We start from the raw sequence: 14,182 nt of genomic DNA, 5'->3' as shown, positions 1-14,182 counted from the left end.
CAAGCAAACATGCCACCAACAGACCCTGTGGCTCTCCCAGCTTTGCTAGCGCAGGAGATGAGCTAATTAATGAGTTAATTGATTAATTAATCTAGCTTAATTAAATGCCACTGGCTTGCTGCAGTGTGGGAGGGAGCTGTATGTGGGCTTGATGGCTGATGCCTTCATAGCTGTGCTGGTGATGGAGCTGCCTATGGGGACCAGATGTACTGGATCTGGCTTCCAGTGGCTGTGCCGATATGGCTCCTGGCGCATCCGTGGGGCCAGAGGGTCTAGGGGTCCTAGAGTGTACCCAGGCATGGGGTTGTTTCACTGCTGTGGGACTCACGGTCTCCTTCTCTTCCTCCTCTTTGCTGCTGTCTGGGTGTCTTTGTTGCTGCCCTTGTTTGGCTGCAGACCATCAGCAATGTGCTACTCCAGTATGCCGAGATCATCTCCAAGGATTTCGCCTCGTACTGCTCCAAGGAGAAGGAGAAAGTGGTGATGTAGCTCCCTTCTGCTTGCCACCTTGCCTGGTGCTGCCGGGCAGGACTGTCCACACACGGTGACCCCAGCCATCACCTCAGCTCCAGAGCTGGTCCCTGTGATGCAGGTCCTGCCCTCGGTCTCTGTCCAGTGGCAGTCCCTGAAATCCTGCCAGGCAGGGCTCCGTACCGTGGCTGTTCTTGTGTCCCCCAGTGCAGGGTGGGAGGGACCTGGGGTGGTGGGCAGCTGTTCCAGCCACATATGTTGGTGCTGACCCCCCTTTCCATCCCATCCCTCCAGCCCTGCATCCTGATGAACAACATCCAGCAGCTCCGTGTCCAGCTTGAGAAGATGTTTGAAGCCATGGGTGGGAAGGAGGTGTGTATCGGGGTTCTCCAGGAGGGAGCCCTGTGGAGGGGCTGGATCTGTCCCTTCTCCCCAGAGGCAGCGCCTTCCCCGGCTCCGCAGTGCTGGGACCAGACCCCAGTTCCTCGCTCCTATATGGGATCACGCTGTCCCACCCCATGGCACCCTGCTCTCCCACCATGTCAGATGATGGATGGGCTTCACCCTGCCCAGGGGTGCATTTGGGGTGCAGAGACCCCCCCCAGGGCTGGGCCAGGGACCCTGATGGTTTCTCCAACTTGTCCCTCCTCCAGCTGGACACAGAAGCCAGTGATATCCTCAAGGAACTGCAGGTGAAACTCAACAATGTCCTGGATGAGCTGAGCCGAGTCTTTGCCACCAGGTACCCGCAGGCGAGAGGGCATGGGCGGTGGGCCGAGGAGAGGTTTGGGGGTCCAGGAGCTGTGGCTGGGGCCAGGCTGGGGGGCTCTGCTCTGCCAAGCGGGTCCTGGGCATGGCCGTGGGGGATGCTGAGCTGCCTGGGCATTGCGGTCCCCAGTTTCCAGCCGCACATCGAGGAGTGTGTGAAGCAGATGGGCGACATCCTGGGCCAGGTGAAGGGCACCGGCAACGTCCCTGCCAGCACCTGCAGCAGCGTTGCGCAGGATGCTGACAATGTCCTGCAGCCCATCATGGACCTCCTGGACAGCAAGTGAGTGTGGGGGGGACAACAGGGACCCCCACCCTCCCCAATGCCCCTGACCCACCCCAGGAGCGTGTGGGACCTGCAGGGTCAGGGTGACCGAGCAAGGGGTGGCATCAGGGGTGCCGTGCTGGGACCTTCAGCCCCGTCCCCTCTCTGCAGCCTGACGCTCTTTGCCAAGATCTGCGAGAAGACGGTGCTGAAGCGGGTGCTGAAGGAGCTCTGGAAGCTGGTGATGAACACGATGGAGAAGACCATCGTCCTGCCCCGCTCACTGACCAGACGGTGAGTGATGGGGAGGGGGACCAGGGACGGGGAACCCTGGAGCTGAGACACAGGTGGCTGACTGGGACCAGTGTGGGACATTGCTGGCCAGGTGCCCCCACTGGCTGCTGAGGGGGTGGGGACTTCGGCAGCCTCCCCAAACCTGTCCCCAGCTGATGGCCAGGGAAGGGATGGGGAAGAGAAAGGTCATCCTTGACCCAGGTGCCTGGTGCAGCCCAGCACCCTCTTGACTGGCTTTGCCAGAGGACTTTCCTGCCACCTCCATCGTGGCACCAAGAGGCGGCACTGGTCCTTTCCTCTCCATCCTTCCCTCTGAGCTGGGGCAGCATCCCGTGCCGTGCTCATCAGCACCGGCTGTGGGCATGGTCCCTGTGCCAGGAGGTGAATCAGGAGGCTCTCGGAGTGCGGGGAGCCACCGCATGTCGGCCTTGCTGTGGGGCTGGGGTTGCCTGGGAAGCAGGGACTGGCTTCGTGGGGACGGGGTAATGTGGGGATGGGGGGGGGGGGGGTGGGGGGGCACGTGCCCGCAGCAGAGCTGAACTATTCCTTGCTCATGGGCTGAACAGACACCAGGGGAGCAGAGCAAAGCCCAGGGAATGGTCCCTCCTCAGAGGGAGGTTGCCTACAGGCTTCAAGGCTCCGTATCGCATCGCTGTGTGTCCGCAGCCATGCACCCTGAAGCTTCCCAGGGCAGCTGTTGCCTAGGGGTCAGGCAGCAAAGGGTGACACCAAGGCCTCTGAGCCAGCCACACATCTGTCCCTGTCCCTGTCGGTGGCTTTTGTCACTGTCACAAAGCTAGGCTCAGGGTCTTACTTGGAGTCCCTAGAGCCACCGGCCACTGTGTCACCTTTCTGGGGCTGTGGGGCTCCTCGTCAGCCTTCAGTGGTGCCACCACACTGGCACCTCGTCACAGCCCAGAGCCTGGCTTGGGTCAGCCCTGCATTGCTCCCAGCCAGACTCGCATACTCTTGGCCAAAGGTGGCCAAATCTAGCAGGAACACTGGTGCCACTGGGTCCCAGTCGCCATCCCAGTCCCTATCTCTGTCCCTTCCCGGCCATGTGTGGCTATGCCATGTTCTGGAGGCAGCAAGCCCTGTGCTGAGGGCAGAGGAGGTGGCATGGACGTGTGGATCTGTTGGGCGATTTTCCTGAGGGGAGGCAGTCCTTGGAGGGGGCCGTGCTGGGGCTGGTCCCTACGGCAGGGGACAGCCCGGCCAGGGTGGCTCTGGGCTCCAGCCTGGGGGTGGCTGGGCAGGTTGGTGGCACGGGGCTGCGTGTCAGAGCCAAATGTCGAGTGGGGTCCGTCAGCTCCCCGGAGCTGAGTGACCCTGGGGCAGAGCCCCCTGCCACAGTGAGGAAGGACTGAGCAGGTTGGGATGGGGCCACTTTGGGGCTGTGGAGACCTGCAGTGCCGGTGGCAGGGCATCGACGCCAAGTGCTGTGGCACGTCAGATGGGGGACACCCCTGACTCTGCTGTCCCTCCTGGGCTGGTGGGTTGGGGGGCGGCCAGGGCTGGTACTCAGCCGTGGGGCAGCTGGGGCTGGGGAGGATGGAGGAGGGGGCCGACACTCATGTCATGGTTGTTCTTTCCAATTGCTCCGCTCGCCTCTCAATGGCAGATGATTGTAAGTACGGCAGCTCCCTGTCTGTCTGTCTGTCTGTCCGCTGTGTGTCGGTCCTGGCCTCGCCGATTTTTGTCTTGTGTGGCTGCCCGTGCCCTGCCCACACCCTCCTCCGGCTCCCGACTTGGTCCATCTCTGTGGTCCCCATCCTCGTGCTGCCCGCTTGGCACTGGCTCCTGGCGGGCATTTGCCCGTGGCCCCACCTGGGTTCAGGGGGTGGAAAGGTCCTGGACAGATTCGCGGTGCTTGGATGTGGGGAGGTGCAAGGGTTAGTGATGGGGTGGGAGGGGACGGTGATGGGGCAGTGCCATGTAATCAGGGACAGCCAAACCCAGGCTGATCCCACCTTCTTGCTCTGTGCTGAGGGTAAGAGAGGCCACTGGAGACATGAGCAGGGCGAGCAGTGCATGCCTGGCAGTCAGGGCTGCTCTTCCTGACCCCTTGTGCCTCAGTTTCCCCTTGAGGCCCTGGCTGGGGTCTGGCTATGGTGGGGGCTGAGGGCAGAGGTTTTCCTTGCCTGCGGAGAGGAGCATCTCACTGGGACACAACGGTCCCTGGCCCAGTTGCTCAGCGGTGGGACAGGTTGCTGCCATGAGTTGTGAGACTTTTTCCCTGGTCAGGATACGGCCCTGGGAGCTGGGACTCCTGGGTTCCCTTCTTGGTGTTGCTGCTGGGTCCTTGCATGGCTTTCACTGAGCAGTTTCCTTTTGTCCTCTTCTGCTCAGTCTACGGCCATGGGCTTATGCCCCGCCGTGCAAGGGAAGGGCCATGTCCCCCCCAATCCTGCCCCCACCCCTGCTTTGACTGCAGGCACCTTCGCAAGGAGGAGCAGTGGTGTGGGCGCCAGTGGTTGGGTGCTGGGTGCCAACCCCTGCGGGGACGAGCGCCCATCCCCTGTTCCCCAACACCTTTTGTTTCCAACAGCAGCATTTGGAGGGACCCTGGGGGCAGCCTGGGGCTGAGCCTCCCCTCAGACCTCACGGAGACCCCACGTCCCAGCCTTCCTGAGGCTGCCGGGGGACTGGGGTGGTGTCAGTTCTATGGGGTACAAAGTCCTCTTGTTCATCCATCACCCCGTGCCTCAGTTTCCCTCCAGGGCAAGAAACCCTTCTGGCGGCCCTGCTTGGCCCTAACTGTGCTGCTTGTCCCTCCCGCAGGCTTCCCTGCCAGCCCCCTCCCGCCCCCCCCACCCCGAGAGACTGGTTAGGAACCCCCCCCGTGGCACTGCCGCCCCATTTTGCACTGTTTCTCTTGCTACTGCTGGGCCTGGGTCGGTGTGGGGTTGTCACTGAGCCCAGCGCTGCACGGACCAGAACTCGGCGTGCAAACCCCAAGTACAGCTGCCCCCTCCCCGCTCCCTCCCCAGCGCTGTGAGCATCTACCAGAGCTGGAGGGGAATGTGGGGGCACCAGAGGCTGCCAGCTGGCTCCTGCCTCCCTGTATCCCAGTGGGGACCAGTCCCCCATGGGCTCAGCATCCGTGCATCCCAGCAGGGACCAGCTACCCATAAGCCCAGCATCCCAGTGTGGGGACCAGTTCCCCATCAGTGCAACATCCTGCATTCCAGTGGGGACCAGTTGGCCCAGCATCCCAAACACACCGGTCCCTCACTGACCCAGCATCCCTCTGGGGACCGGTCCCCCAATAACTCAGTATCCCAGTGGGGACCAGTCCCCGATGGGCCCAGCACCCTAACAGGGACCAGTCCCCCATTGGCCCTGGCTGTCCTTTAGGAGCTCAGCGATGTCTCTGCCGCCAGCTTGCGGCCACCCCATGTGCCCAGCCTTACCCTGCACCCCCCGTGTCCTGTCCCACACTGTCCCCCCACCCCACCACTCAACCTCTGACGTTGCTTCTACAGGGCACGCTCTTGAGAAAACATGGCAAGGGGACAGAGAAGGTAAATAGCCATGGGCTCCATGTGTGTCATTGCCCCGTGGCCACGCTCGTGGCCCCGCGCCCGCCTGCTGTGGAGGTCCAGGCTTGTCCGTGCTTCCTCTGTCGTGCTGTCTGGATGTGCCGTTGCCTGCGTGGCGTGTTGTCGTGTTGAGGTGTGCCGTGTTGTCCGGGACCTGCTGCCTGTGTGCAGGATGAGGGCAGTGACCTGTTTCTGTGTGTCGCCCGGGGTAGGGAGTGGGTGTCATGTCGTGTTTAGCCCCCATGGGTGGGTTTGTGGGGTGTTACCCATCCCCAGGCAGGCATGGGGGACGCTGCCCCACGGCGCTCAGCACCCCTCCAGGTGCCTGGCTGGGACAGCGTGGGGACGGGGTGCCCAAGCACAGAAGACCCTGCGCACAAACGCATCCCACCGGCTGGGGGCTCAGGAAAAGGTGACCCCCAGGATGCTGGGCCATGCTGGGGATGTGCAGGGCACACTGGGGGCCATGGGCCTGCTGAGATCCCCTGGACCTCTGAGCCCACTTCCCCCTGATGTTTGGGGGGCCTCAGCAAGCCTCGCTGAGCCCCAAAACTTGCCAAAAGGGCTTTCTCCAGGCACGCGGGCTCTCCCTTCGTCTGGGTGCTCCCCACCGCTGGGCTGGGGGCCCAGCGTAGCTCTCCAGTCTGTCTGCTCCCAAAACCCAGCTCTCAGGAAAAGCCATGCTGGCATCCATCTGGGCAATGCCTGCGGCTCCCCCCGGCTCCCCCCTCCTCTCACAGAGGACACTTGATCCTGCCCCAGTTTGCTGACTGTGCTGGGCGAGCTGCTTTCCTCCACCTGCTGCTATTTCCCCAGCCCCAAACGAGGTGGGGAGCAAGCGTGCCCCCACTCCGGAAGAGACCTGGCATGCTCATCGCAGGTTCACCAGCAAGCACGCGGGGCTGAGCCTTTGCAGGTGTGAACTGGTGCTGAACCAGTGGCACCAGTGGAGAAACTGGGCACAGCCAGAGGAAAGTACAGGGCCAGAGCCCGTACGGCCGGGGGATGTGGGGGGCCCGGACCCGCGGCTGGCCGCTGCTGGGGCCACCAGTAACTGTCCCTTGCTGTTCTCTTCCAGAGCAGGGTGAAGCTGCCCAGTCACACTGAAGTAAGGACATGGCTCTTCTGCTCCCCACTTGGCTCTGGTCCCTCCTCTCACCTCCTCCCTGTCCCTTGTCCCATGTGCTGCAGGGTGGGGGGGGTCCCCGCTCAGTACAGTGTCCCGTCGTGCTCTGTTTGGGTGACACCAGTGTCCCCAGCTTCCAGCCACTGGCTGGCAGAGACGGGGACAGCAAGGGAAGGATTAACGGGACAGAACTTGGAGGGGGGGGCACAAAGGGTTAATGGGGGGGTTACAAAATGAGGGCACGGTGGGGCCAGACCCCTGCAGAAGGTAATGGTTAGTGGGATAGATGCTGGGGTTTCTCATTGTTGGGAAGGACTGGAGCTACTGGTGCTGGGAGGGGGAAGGAGGTGGGAATCGCTGGCTCTGCCCCACTGGGCCCCAGTTTATCCAGTTGCACGTTGCACACTGGAGGGGTTGAGAAGAGGAGCTTGCGCTCAGCCCGGTAAGCGGGTGCCAGACCAGGGAGGTGAGCGGGATCTGCCCGTGCCATGGGGCTGCGTCTCCAGGAGCCGTGCCAGTGGGCCCCATGGAATGGCTTCATGGCCCCTGCCCACGGGGGTGGCACGGCAAAGGGCAGGCGAAGGCGGCCAGGGGCTCCCATCCGTGGTGTTCCCTGGGGTGCAAAGGGGCTGGGACCCTCCCTGGGGCTGGGACTGGGCAGGGGTCCGGGTGGCAGGGGGGTGTTTGGCTAGGCTGCCAGCACCGCGGGGTACAGGGGGACCGCACCGCATCCTCCCCGTGCCCGCTGTCCCTCTGCACTCGCCCTCTGCTCCCCCCGCCCCGATGTTGTACGATTGTCCATGCGGTGCCAGTGATGTGCCGTGCCGGGCTCTGTTGGATGCAGAAGCGGGTACTTGGGCACCACAGGGAGCAGGATGGGACCCTTGGGCCAAGCTGCTTGTGCTGAGCAGGACATGAGGTCCCCGATGCCAGGGTGATGTCCTGCCCTGGGGTCCCCAAGCCCCCAGCCACACATCTGTGCTGAGAACTCAGGGGCTGGGACGGGGGCTGCCAGCCCTGTACCCGCATCACCATGCTTGGCATGGCTGGTGGCCACTGGGGCTCTCCGAGGAGCACCCCTCCGGCCCCCTGGAGCCTGGGGGGCCGGGGGAGTCCCCAGAGCTGCAGCAAGCTCCTGGCACCGCGTTCCCAGCCTGGCAATGGCATCCCCAGCCCGGCCGCTCACCGGGGGCCATTCCTGTCTCTTTGCTCTCTGCAGGGCACGCAGATGATTTTCAACGCAGCCAAGGAGCTGGGGCAGCTCTCCAAGCTGAAGGTGAGGGCTGGGAGGCTGGGCTGGGGGAGGCCAGGCTGTCTGAGCTCCTCTCTGTGCTAGGGCGGGTGGCACTTTGCAGGGTGGCACTTTGCAGGCTGGCACTGGCACAGTTGCAAGGACCCAGCCAGCGCCCGTTTGTTGGCACGGCTGGGGCAAGGGGAGCGGCGCCCTGGTCCCGTGCTGAGAGCAGGATTTGTGCTTTGCAGGACCACATGGTGCGGGAGGAAGCCAAGAGCCTGACCCCAAAGCAATGTGCAGTGGTGGAGCTGGCGCTGGACACCATCAAGGTGAGGGGTACGAAGGGGGGCACCTGAGGGCTCTAGCCCTGAGGCACAGACCCAGGGAGGCACTGGTGGGGGGGACTCCAGCAGAGCCACTGAGGACCCTGTGGCCGTCTCCCCCCTCCAGCAATACTTCCACGCCGGCGGCGTGGGGCTGAAGAAGACGTTCCTGGAGAAGAGCCCTGACCTGCAGTCGCTGCGCTACGCCCTGTCCCTCTACACCCAGGCCACTGACCTCCTCATCAAAACCTTTGTGCAGACCCAGGCTTCGCAGGGTAGGATGCACTGCCCTTGCCCCCCACCCGGGCCCCCTATCCCCACACATGGGCTCGGCTGCCCCCCAGCCAGGGTCCCACCCTGCCTCCATCCCGGTGGAGTTGGGGGTCCCAGCCAGGCTCGCGGAGGGGTGGGAGGGATGGATGGGGAGGGAAGGGCTTTTTCCTCCCATGGTTTGCAGGTGAAGAGGGGCCATGGGTGCCCAGAGGCAGCCTGGCACCCCCAAGTCCCCCACCAGCAAGAAGAGTGTGTCCCCAGTGCTAAGGTATGGCTGGGCTGGCACAGAAATGGGGCCCATGGGTGCAGGAGAAGGTCACCCTCTGGCCACGTGTCACAGTGTTTGTCCCCTCTGGATGGCCCCTGTCACCCGGTACAGACACCTCTGGTCCAGCACTGCCTTGGAGCTGCCAGTCTCGGCTGAGCAGTGCTGGCCTGGCCAGGGCTCAGACCTCTCAGAGGATCAGCTGGATCCGGATGCTGTGCCAGGGCCTGTACTGGGCACTCTGGGTGCCCCACATACCCCATGATTTGGGATCCGTCCAGGGTGCTGGGTGCCTCTCAGGTGCTGCCCCCGTCCCAGACCCATGCGGTGCATGGTGCTGGGCACCCTCTGTGGCAGGACTACCCCTAAGCTCTAAATGCTGCCCTTTATTTTGTCCCTTCGCTGCTCGAGGAGGGGACAGAGATGCTCAGTGGCGGTCATGGGCCATCACATAGTGCCCCAGGCAGGCTTGTCTGCGTCCTTGGGGAGCGGGACGTGCATTTGCTGTCTGTGCGTCTCCTGCAAGGGACGTCTGTCCTGTCTGTGCCTCCTGTGCCAGCCATGTCGGGGGCATGGGGTTGGGTCTGGTGGGTGCCAGCACCCCTGGGTGCAATATGGCCCCATGACCCCCTGGGCTCAGAGCTGGGTGGTGCCTGGCGCTCCTGTGTTGCTGCAGTGTTGTCCGGCTGCTTGGCCGTCCATCTGTCTGTGAGATCTGATCTCTCTTTCTCTCTCTTTGTTTTCTCCCCCCTCTTTCACTGTTCCCGTCCCCCACGCACATCGTCTCCTTCCTCCTCTCTTCGTCTACTCTGTGCCATGTCTCTGTCTCTTTCTCTCTCCTTCCCACTAGTTCATGGTGGGAAAGGTATTAGGTTTACCCTTAGTGAAGAAATTTATCCTGAGAAGGGTACGTGTGCTGCTCGCCCGCCCCTGCACCTGCCTGCCGCCGCCGCCGGCCTGGGCTAGTAACAGTCCCAGCACTGTGGGCCGGGATGGCCAGGAGCCCCGTCCCAGCACCGCTGGCCTTGGGGACCCCTAGTGTGGGCAGAGCTGGAGCCCTCTGCCCCCAGACTCGCACTCCCAGGGCTGCTTTGGGCTGAATTTGGAGGAACTGTGCTCAGCCGTATTGACCACCCCCCGCCCCAGACCGGGGAGGGGGGCTGCGTCCCATGGGGATAGGGGTGCCTGCCTTAGCTTGCAAGCTCTGGGCACCCTGCATTGTCCCCAGTGCTGCTGCCTGGGGGTGGGCACCTGTCACGACCTCCCTGCAAGCTGGGTAGCTGTCCCCTTGGGACATGTGGCCCCAGGGGAGGCCATGACCATGTCCATGTCCCCCTCCCATCCACTCTGCTGCCAGAAGGACCATTACTAGCCTTGCTCCGGCGAGCTCCGTCCGCCTGTGCCGGGGCGTTGAGGAATGAGCCCAGCTCCATGGGCCCCGCTTGGCCTCCATTGCACCCTGCCAGAGGGGCCGGGACTGCACCCCATGCTTGGCCTCCTGTACCCAGACACCCCCTCCTCGCCCGCCATCGCCTCCATTTCGGCTCAGCATGCGGCGCTGCCGGGGTGGCGGGTGCCTGGGGGGATGGGGCGCTGGGGGTGGGGCGGAGGATGAAGGTGGATGGTGTGCCATCACCAAGCCTCCCCCTTGGCCTGGCACCCTCGTGCTGGGGGCCATGCAGTGACACATGGCGATGTGTCCTCCTTCGCGCTGTTACTTCCACCCTGGGAGCTTTCCGCTGAGCTCGGTTTGATCTCCTTGGTCCCGTCTGACCCACGGAGCCTGTCCCTTTGCCTTGCACCCCCTCCTTCACCCATGGATGCATGCACGGCTCTTCGGGGGGAGGGGGTGGGCTGGGCTGTTGGTTGCAGGTCACCCGACTTCCCCAGGCTTGGGGACCCCAGGGCTTGATGTGGTCCCTGAGATGGAGGGGATAGAAGAGGGGGCAGGTCAGCCCCAAGCCCCTGGCAGGGCCATGGCTGCCCTGTAGCACAAGGGCCAGATCGGGTCCCTCCTGCCCAGTGCTGTGCCCATGCTCATAGCCACGCACGGAGCACTGACATCCCCCCCTGCGCCCATAGGAGGGGCAGCTGGGCCACTGTCCCCTGCCCCATCCCACCCAGGCACCTCAGCCCCTGCCTGGGCAAGGGGGGGGCTCACTGGGCCCTGCCGATGTGGGGTGGGATGATGGAGAGCCAGCCTGGTGGCGGGGATGTCCTGCCATGCCCCAGCCCAGCCTGGTGCCAGCCCCAGCTCTCCTTGACAGTTGCTGCACCCATGCTGCTGTCCCCAGAACCCTTTGGCAGAGGCTAAATCCTACTGCCCACCCCCTCCCGCCCCACGGTGGGTGACCTGCCTCCTCCAGTGGGGTTGGTGGTGGGCAGGGGACGTCAGGGGGGGACAGGGGGAACAGGCACTCATGTCTCCTCCCTTTGCCACGCAGGCTCTGGTGTGGATGACCCTGTTGGGGAGGTGTCCATCCACGTGGAGCTCTTCACCCACCCCGGCACTGGCGAACACAAAGTCACCGTCAAAGGTGGGTTCTGCCGCCTGGGATGCCAGGGTCCCGTAGGTGGCAGTGCCCCGCAAGCCTCACGTGCCCCCTCCTTGCAGTGGTGGCTGCAAACGACCTCAAGTGGCAGACGTCGGGCATCTTCCGGCCCTTCATCGAGGTCAACATCATCGGGCCCCACCTCAGCGACAAGAAGAGGAAATTTGCCACCAAATCCAAGAACAACAGCTGGGCCCCCAAGTACAATGAGAGCTTCCAGTTGTGAGTGGCACCACGGGGCTGGGGATGTGGGGCCGGGCTGGGGGATGTGTCCCCATGATGTGGGGACCCCCTCCTCCTGGGGTCTGCCAGTGAGTTGCTCATCCCACAGGGGATGTTTTAGATGTTTCCTCATTGGTAAAAGCAGGGATTGGGGAAAAGGCAAAAAAAGAAAAGGCTTTTTTAAGGGCAGTGGGGAGGCACCCATGTAGGGTGCTGTCGCAGAGCCAGGGGGCCTGGGATTGTGACCCCCTATGCCAACACTGCCCGTCCCTTCCCCCCTGCAGCACGCTGGGGACGGAGACGGGCCCCGAGTGCTACGAGCTGCAGGTGTGTGTGAAGGATTACTGCTTCGCCCGGGAGGACCGGACAGTGGGCATCGCTGTCCTGCAGCTCCGCGATATCCTGCAGCGACCGGGCTGCGCCTGCTGGCTGCCCCTGGGCCGCCGCATCCACATGGATGACACTGGCCTCACCGTCCTCCGCATCCTCTCCCAACGCAACAATGACGAGGTGGCCAAGGAGTTCGTCAAGCTCAAGTCGGACACGCGCTCGGCCGAGGAGGGCAGCAGTTAAACCCCTTCCACCCCCCCAGCCCTCTCCCCCTACTCCTGACCCCTTTTCTACAGCATCCTCCAGCCATGTATAAGCCATAAGAGCGGCCACAAGAGGAGTCTCCTTCCCGACCCTGGTGTGGTTGAGGGGGGGACGTGGCTGCAGTCACAGACCCCCCCCTGTCCCTCCCTTGGCCAGACTGGCTGGGTGACAACGGTGCAGAGCACTGCCGTGCCCCCATCCCACCCCGACGGGAAGGTGCTGGGGCTGGTGGGGCTGCAGGGAAGGGCTGGACCCCAGACTGGGCAATGGGACAGATCTGCCCCTTCACAGCCTGTTTGAGATGGAGGAACCCCAATGGCCCATCCCTGACCCTACCCTGTCCTACCCAGCCCCAAACCTCATCGAGCGACACAAGGAAAGGGCTTAGGGGGGGTAGGGTGGTGTCTCATCCCGCCCAGGGGTCTTGGTGAGTGGCTGGCACAGCACGATGGCCCCTTGTCCCCATCCCTCGAGCATCGTCGGGCGCCCTGAGGGACAGGGAGGCTCCCACCTGCTGAGCACCCTGTACATATGTAAATAGCTGTACATACACGGGGCAGCCGGACGATGACGCGGCTGTGTCCTGCACCCGGAAGGGCTATTGGGGCTGTTGGGTCGGCAGGCGCAGCCCCTGCATGCCCTGCACAGGGTCCCCTCCCTGGCTGGCAGCGGCATCACCAGGGCCGGGAGTGGCAGGGAGCAGCCCCCGGCCCATATCCTGTCTTCCCTGCCTTGCCGCCACCGTGGGCTGCCCCACTGCCGCCCCCAGGGTGCCAGGGCTTGGGGGTGAGGGCTGGGGGCACTGGAGCAGAGGGACCCATCTCCCTTTGCTCTGGCCAGTGGGGACCAGCCATCCCTGTGCAGTGCAGCAGCGCCCATGAGACCTCCTTGGCGCAAGCAAGACCCTTCCCACCCCCAACCCAGAAGATCCCTTCCCTTCCCAGTTTCCCATTAACCACCATTTCTGCGTGATCAGTGGTGTGCGTGTCTCATGCTAGTGCCTGGGAGGCCAGGGTGCGTGGTGTCGGGGATGGCCACCCCACCTGGTCAGCTTGCCCTAAGTACCGGGGAAGACAGAGGCCTGATGACCCCACAAGTCAATATAGCTCTCTCAGCCCCCTCCCCATCCCAAAACAGGGTACCCCGACTGGCCCCCACGGTCCCTTTTCTATAGGGTTTGCCTGGGACCAAAGGGTTTCGCTTTCCTCTCTCGTTTCTGTTCAATGTTTACATCCCTTTTCTAACCGCTGCTCCTGCGCAGCCAGGCTGGGGCTCAGCCCCGCACCTCCCGACCGTGGTGCCCCTGGCCCCGTGCCCCCTCCCCAAACTGTCCTGTTTGGCATGTGATTGAACCGACCAATTCTGCACCTGTAGCACATGTGTCACTGATGCCTGTGTGTCTGTACCACCCCGTGCGGCACCGCCGGTGGCGGCTACCATGGATGCATGACAGTGAGATGTTTTGCACTATTTTGAATTTTTTGGGCTCTGTAAAAATATTTTATTATAACTGACATTAAAAAGCACACCCTTCACTGCGGCTACTGTGGGGGTGTGGGAGGGCGGGCACCCAGGGGCTCTTCCATCGCCACTCCCACCCCAATGCAGCAATTGCACTTTTAAGGTTAACACCAAGGATAAATAGCCCAGGGACGCTGCAGCACCTCTGTCCGTACTGAGCCTCCCTGAGGGCTGCTCTTCAGTGCACCCACCCTTTACAAAGCCAAGAGCTTCAGGACACGGGTTGAATGGAACTGGGACAGACCTGTCCTGAGAAGTGACACTCTATTCTCAACCACCGTGCTACAAATTCCCAGGCACGCAAATGATTAGAGACCGCTAACACGGCCTCACCAAGGGCAAAGCCATGCCTCGCTAATCTAGCGGCCTTCCACAATGGAGTAACTGCATCAGTGGACAAGGGAAGAGCTACGGATATCATCTACCTGGAGTTCTGTAAGGCTTTTGACACAGTCCCCCAAAACCTTCTTGCCACTAAATTGGAGTGATATGGATTTGATGGATGCAGGGCCCTGATGCCCTACAGAGAGCGCCTGGGCTTTCACTGAGCTTTGACAGGGACCAGGCAGGGTCCTGCTGCTCTCCAGAGTACTCTGGGGCCTTTGCCGGGCATTGTCGGGGCCCAGGCAAGGCCCTGTTGCCCTCCAGAGAGCCCCGGGGCCATCACCGGGCATTGCTAGAATCATGGAATGGTTTGGGTTGGAAGGGACCTTTAAAGATCATCAAGTCCAA

The 14,182-nt window shown here is 62.9% G+C and overlaps 1 protein-coding gene across 1 annotated transcript in view; it reads left to right on the top strand.

Annotated features, from left to right (window-relative positions):
* Positions 1–11,908, top strand: part of LOC127025498 (protein unc-13 homolog A-like) — a 35,575-nt gene extending 23,667 nt beyond the window's left edge. Inside the window, 16 exon segments of the mRNA XM_050910517.1 lie at positions 397–480; positions 766–843; positions 1,125–1,213; positions 1,370–1,522; positions 1,676–1,776; positions 1,779–1,798; positions 3,420–3,425; positions 5,284–5,322; positions 6,419–6,448; positions 7,686–7,742; positions 7,949–8,029; positions 8,151–8,298; positions 9,412–9,468; positions 11,006–11,098; positions 11,176–11,335; positions 11,620–11,908. Of these exon segments, the coding sequence (XP_050766474.1) occupies positions 397–480; positions 766–843; positions 1,125–1,213; positions 1,370–1,522; positions 1,676–1,776; positions 1,779–1,798; positions 3,420–3,425; positions 5,284–5,322; positions 6,419–6,448; positions 7,686–7,742; positions 7,949–8,029; positions 8,151–8,298; positions 9,412–9,468; positions 11,006–11,098; positions 11,176–11,335; positions 11,620–11,908 (1,485 nt within the window).
* The last annotated feature ends 2,274 nt before the right edge of the window (positions 11,909–14,182 follow it).

Source organism: Gymnogyps californianus, chromosome 24, assembly GCF_018139145.2.
Source record: "Gymnogyps californianus isolate 813 chromosome 24, ASM1813914v2, whole genome shotgun sequence".
Taxonomy (NCBI): domain Eukaryota; kingdom Metazoa; phylum Chordata; class Aves; order Accipitriformes; family Cathartidae; genus Gymnogyps; species Gymnogyps californianus.
Note: the sequence above shows the minus strand (reverse complement) of the source record. Positions and strands in the feature narration are given on the sequence as shown.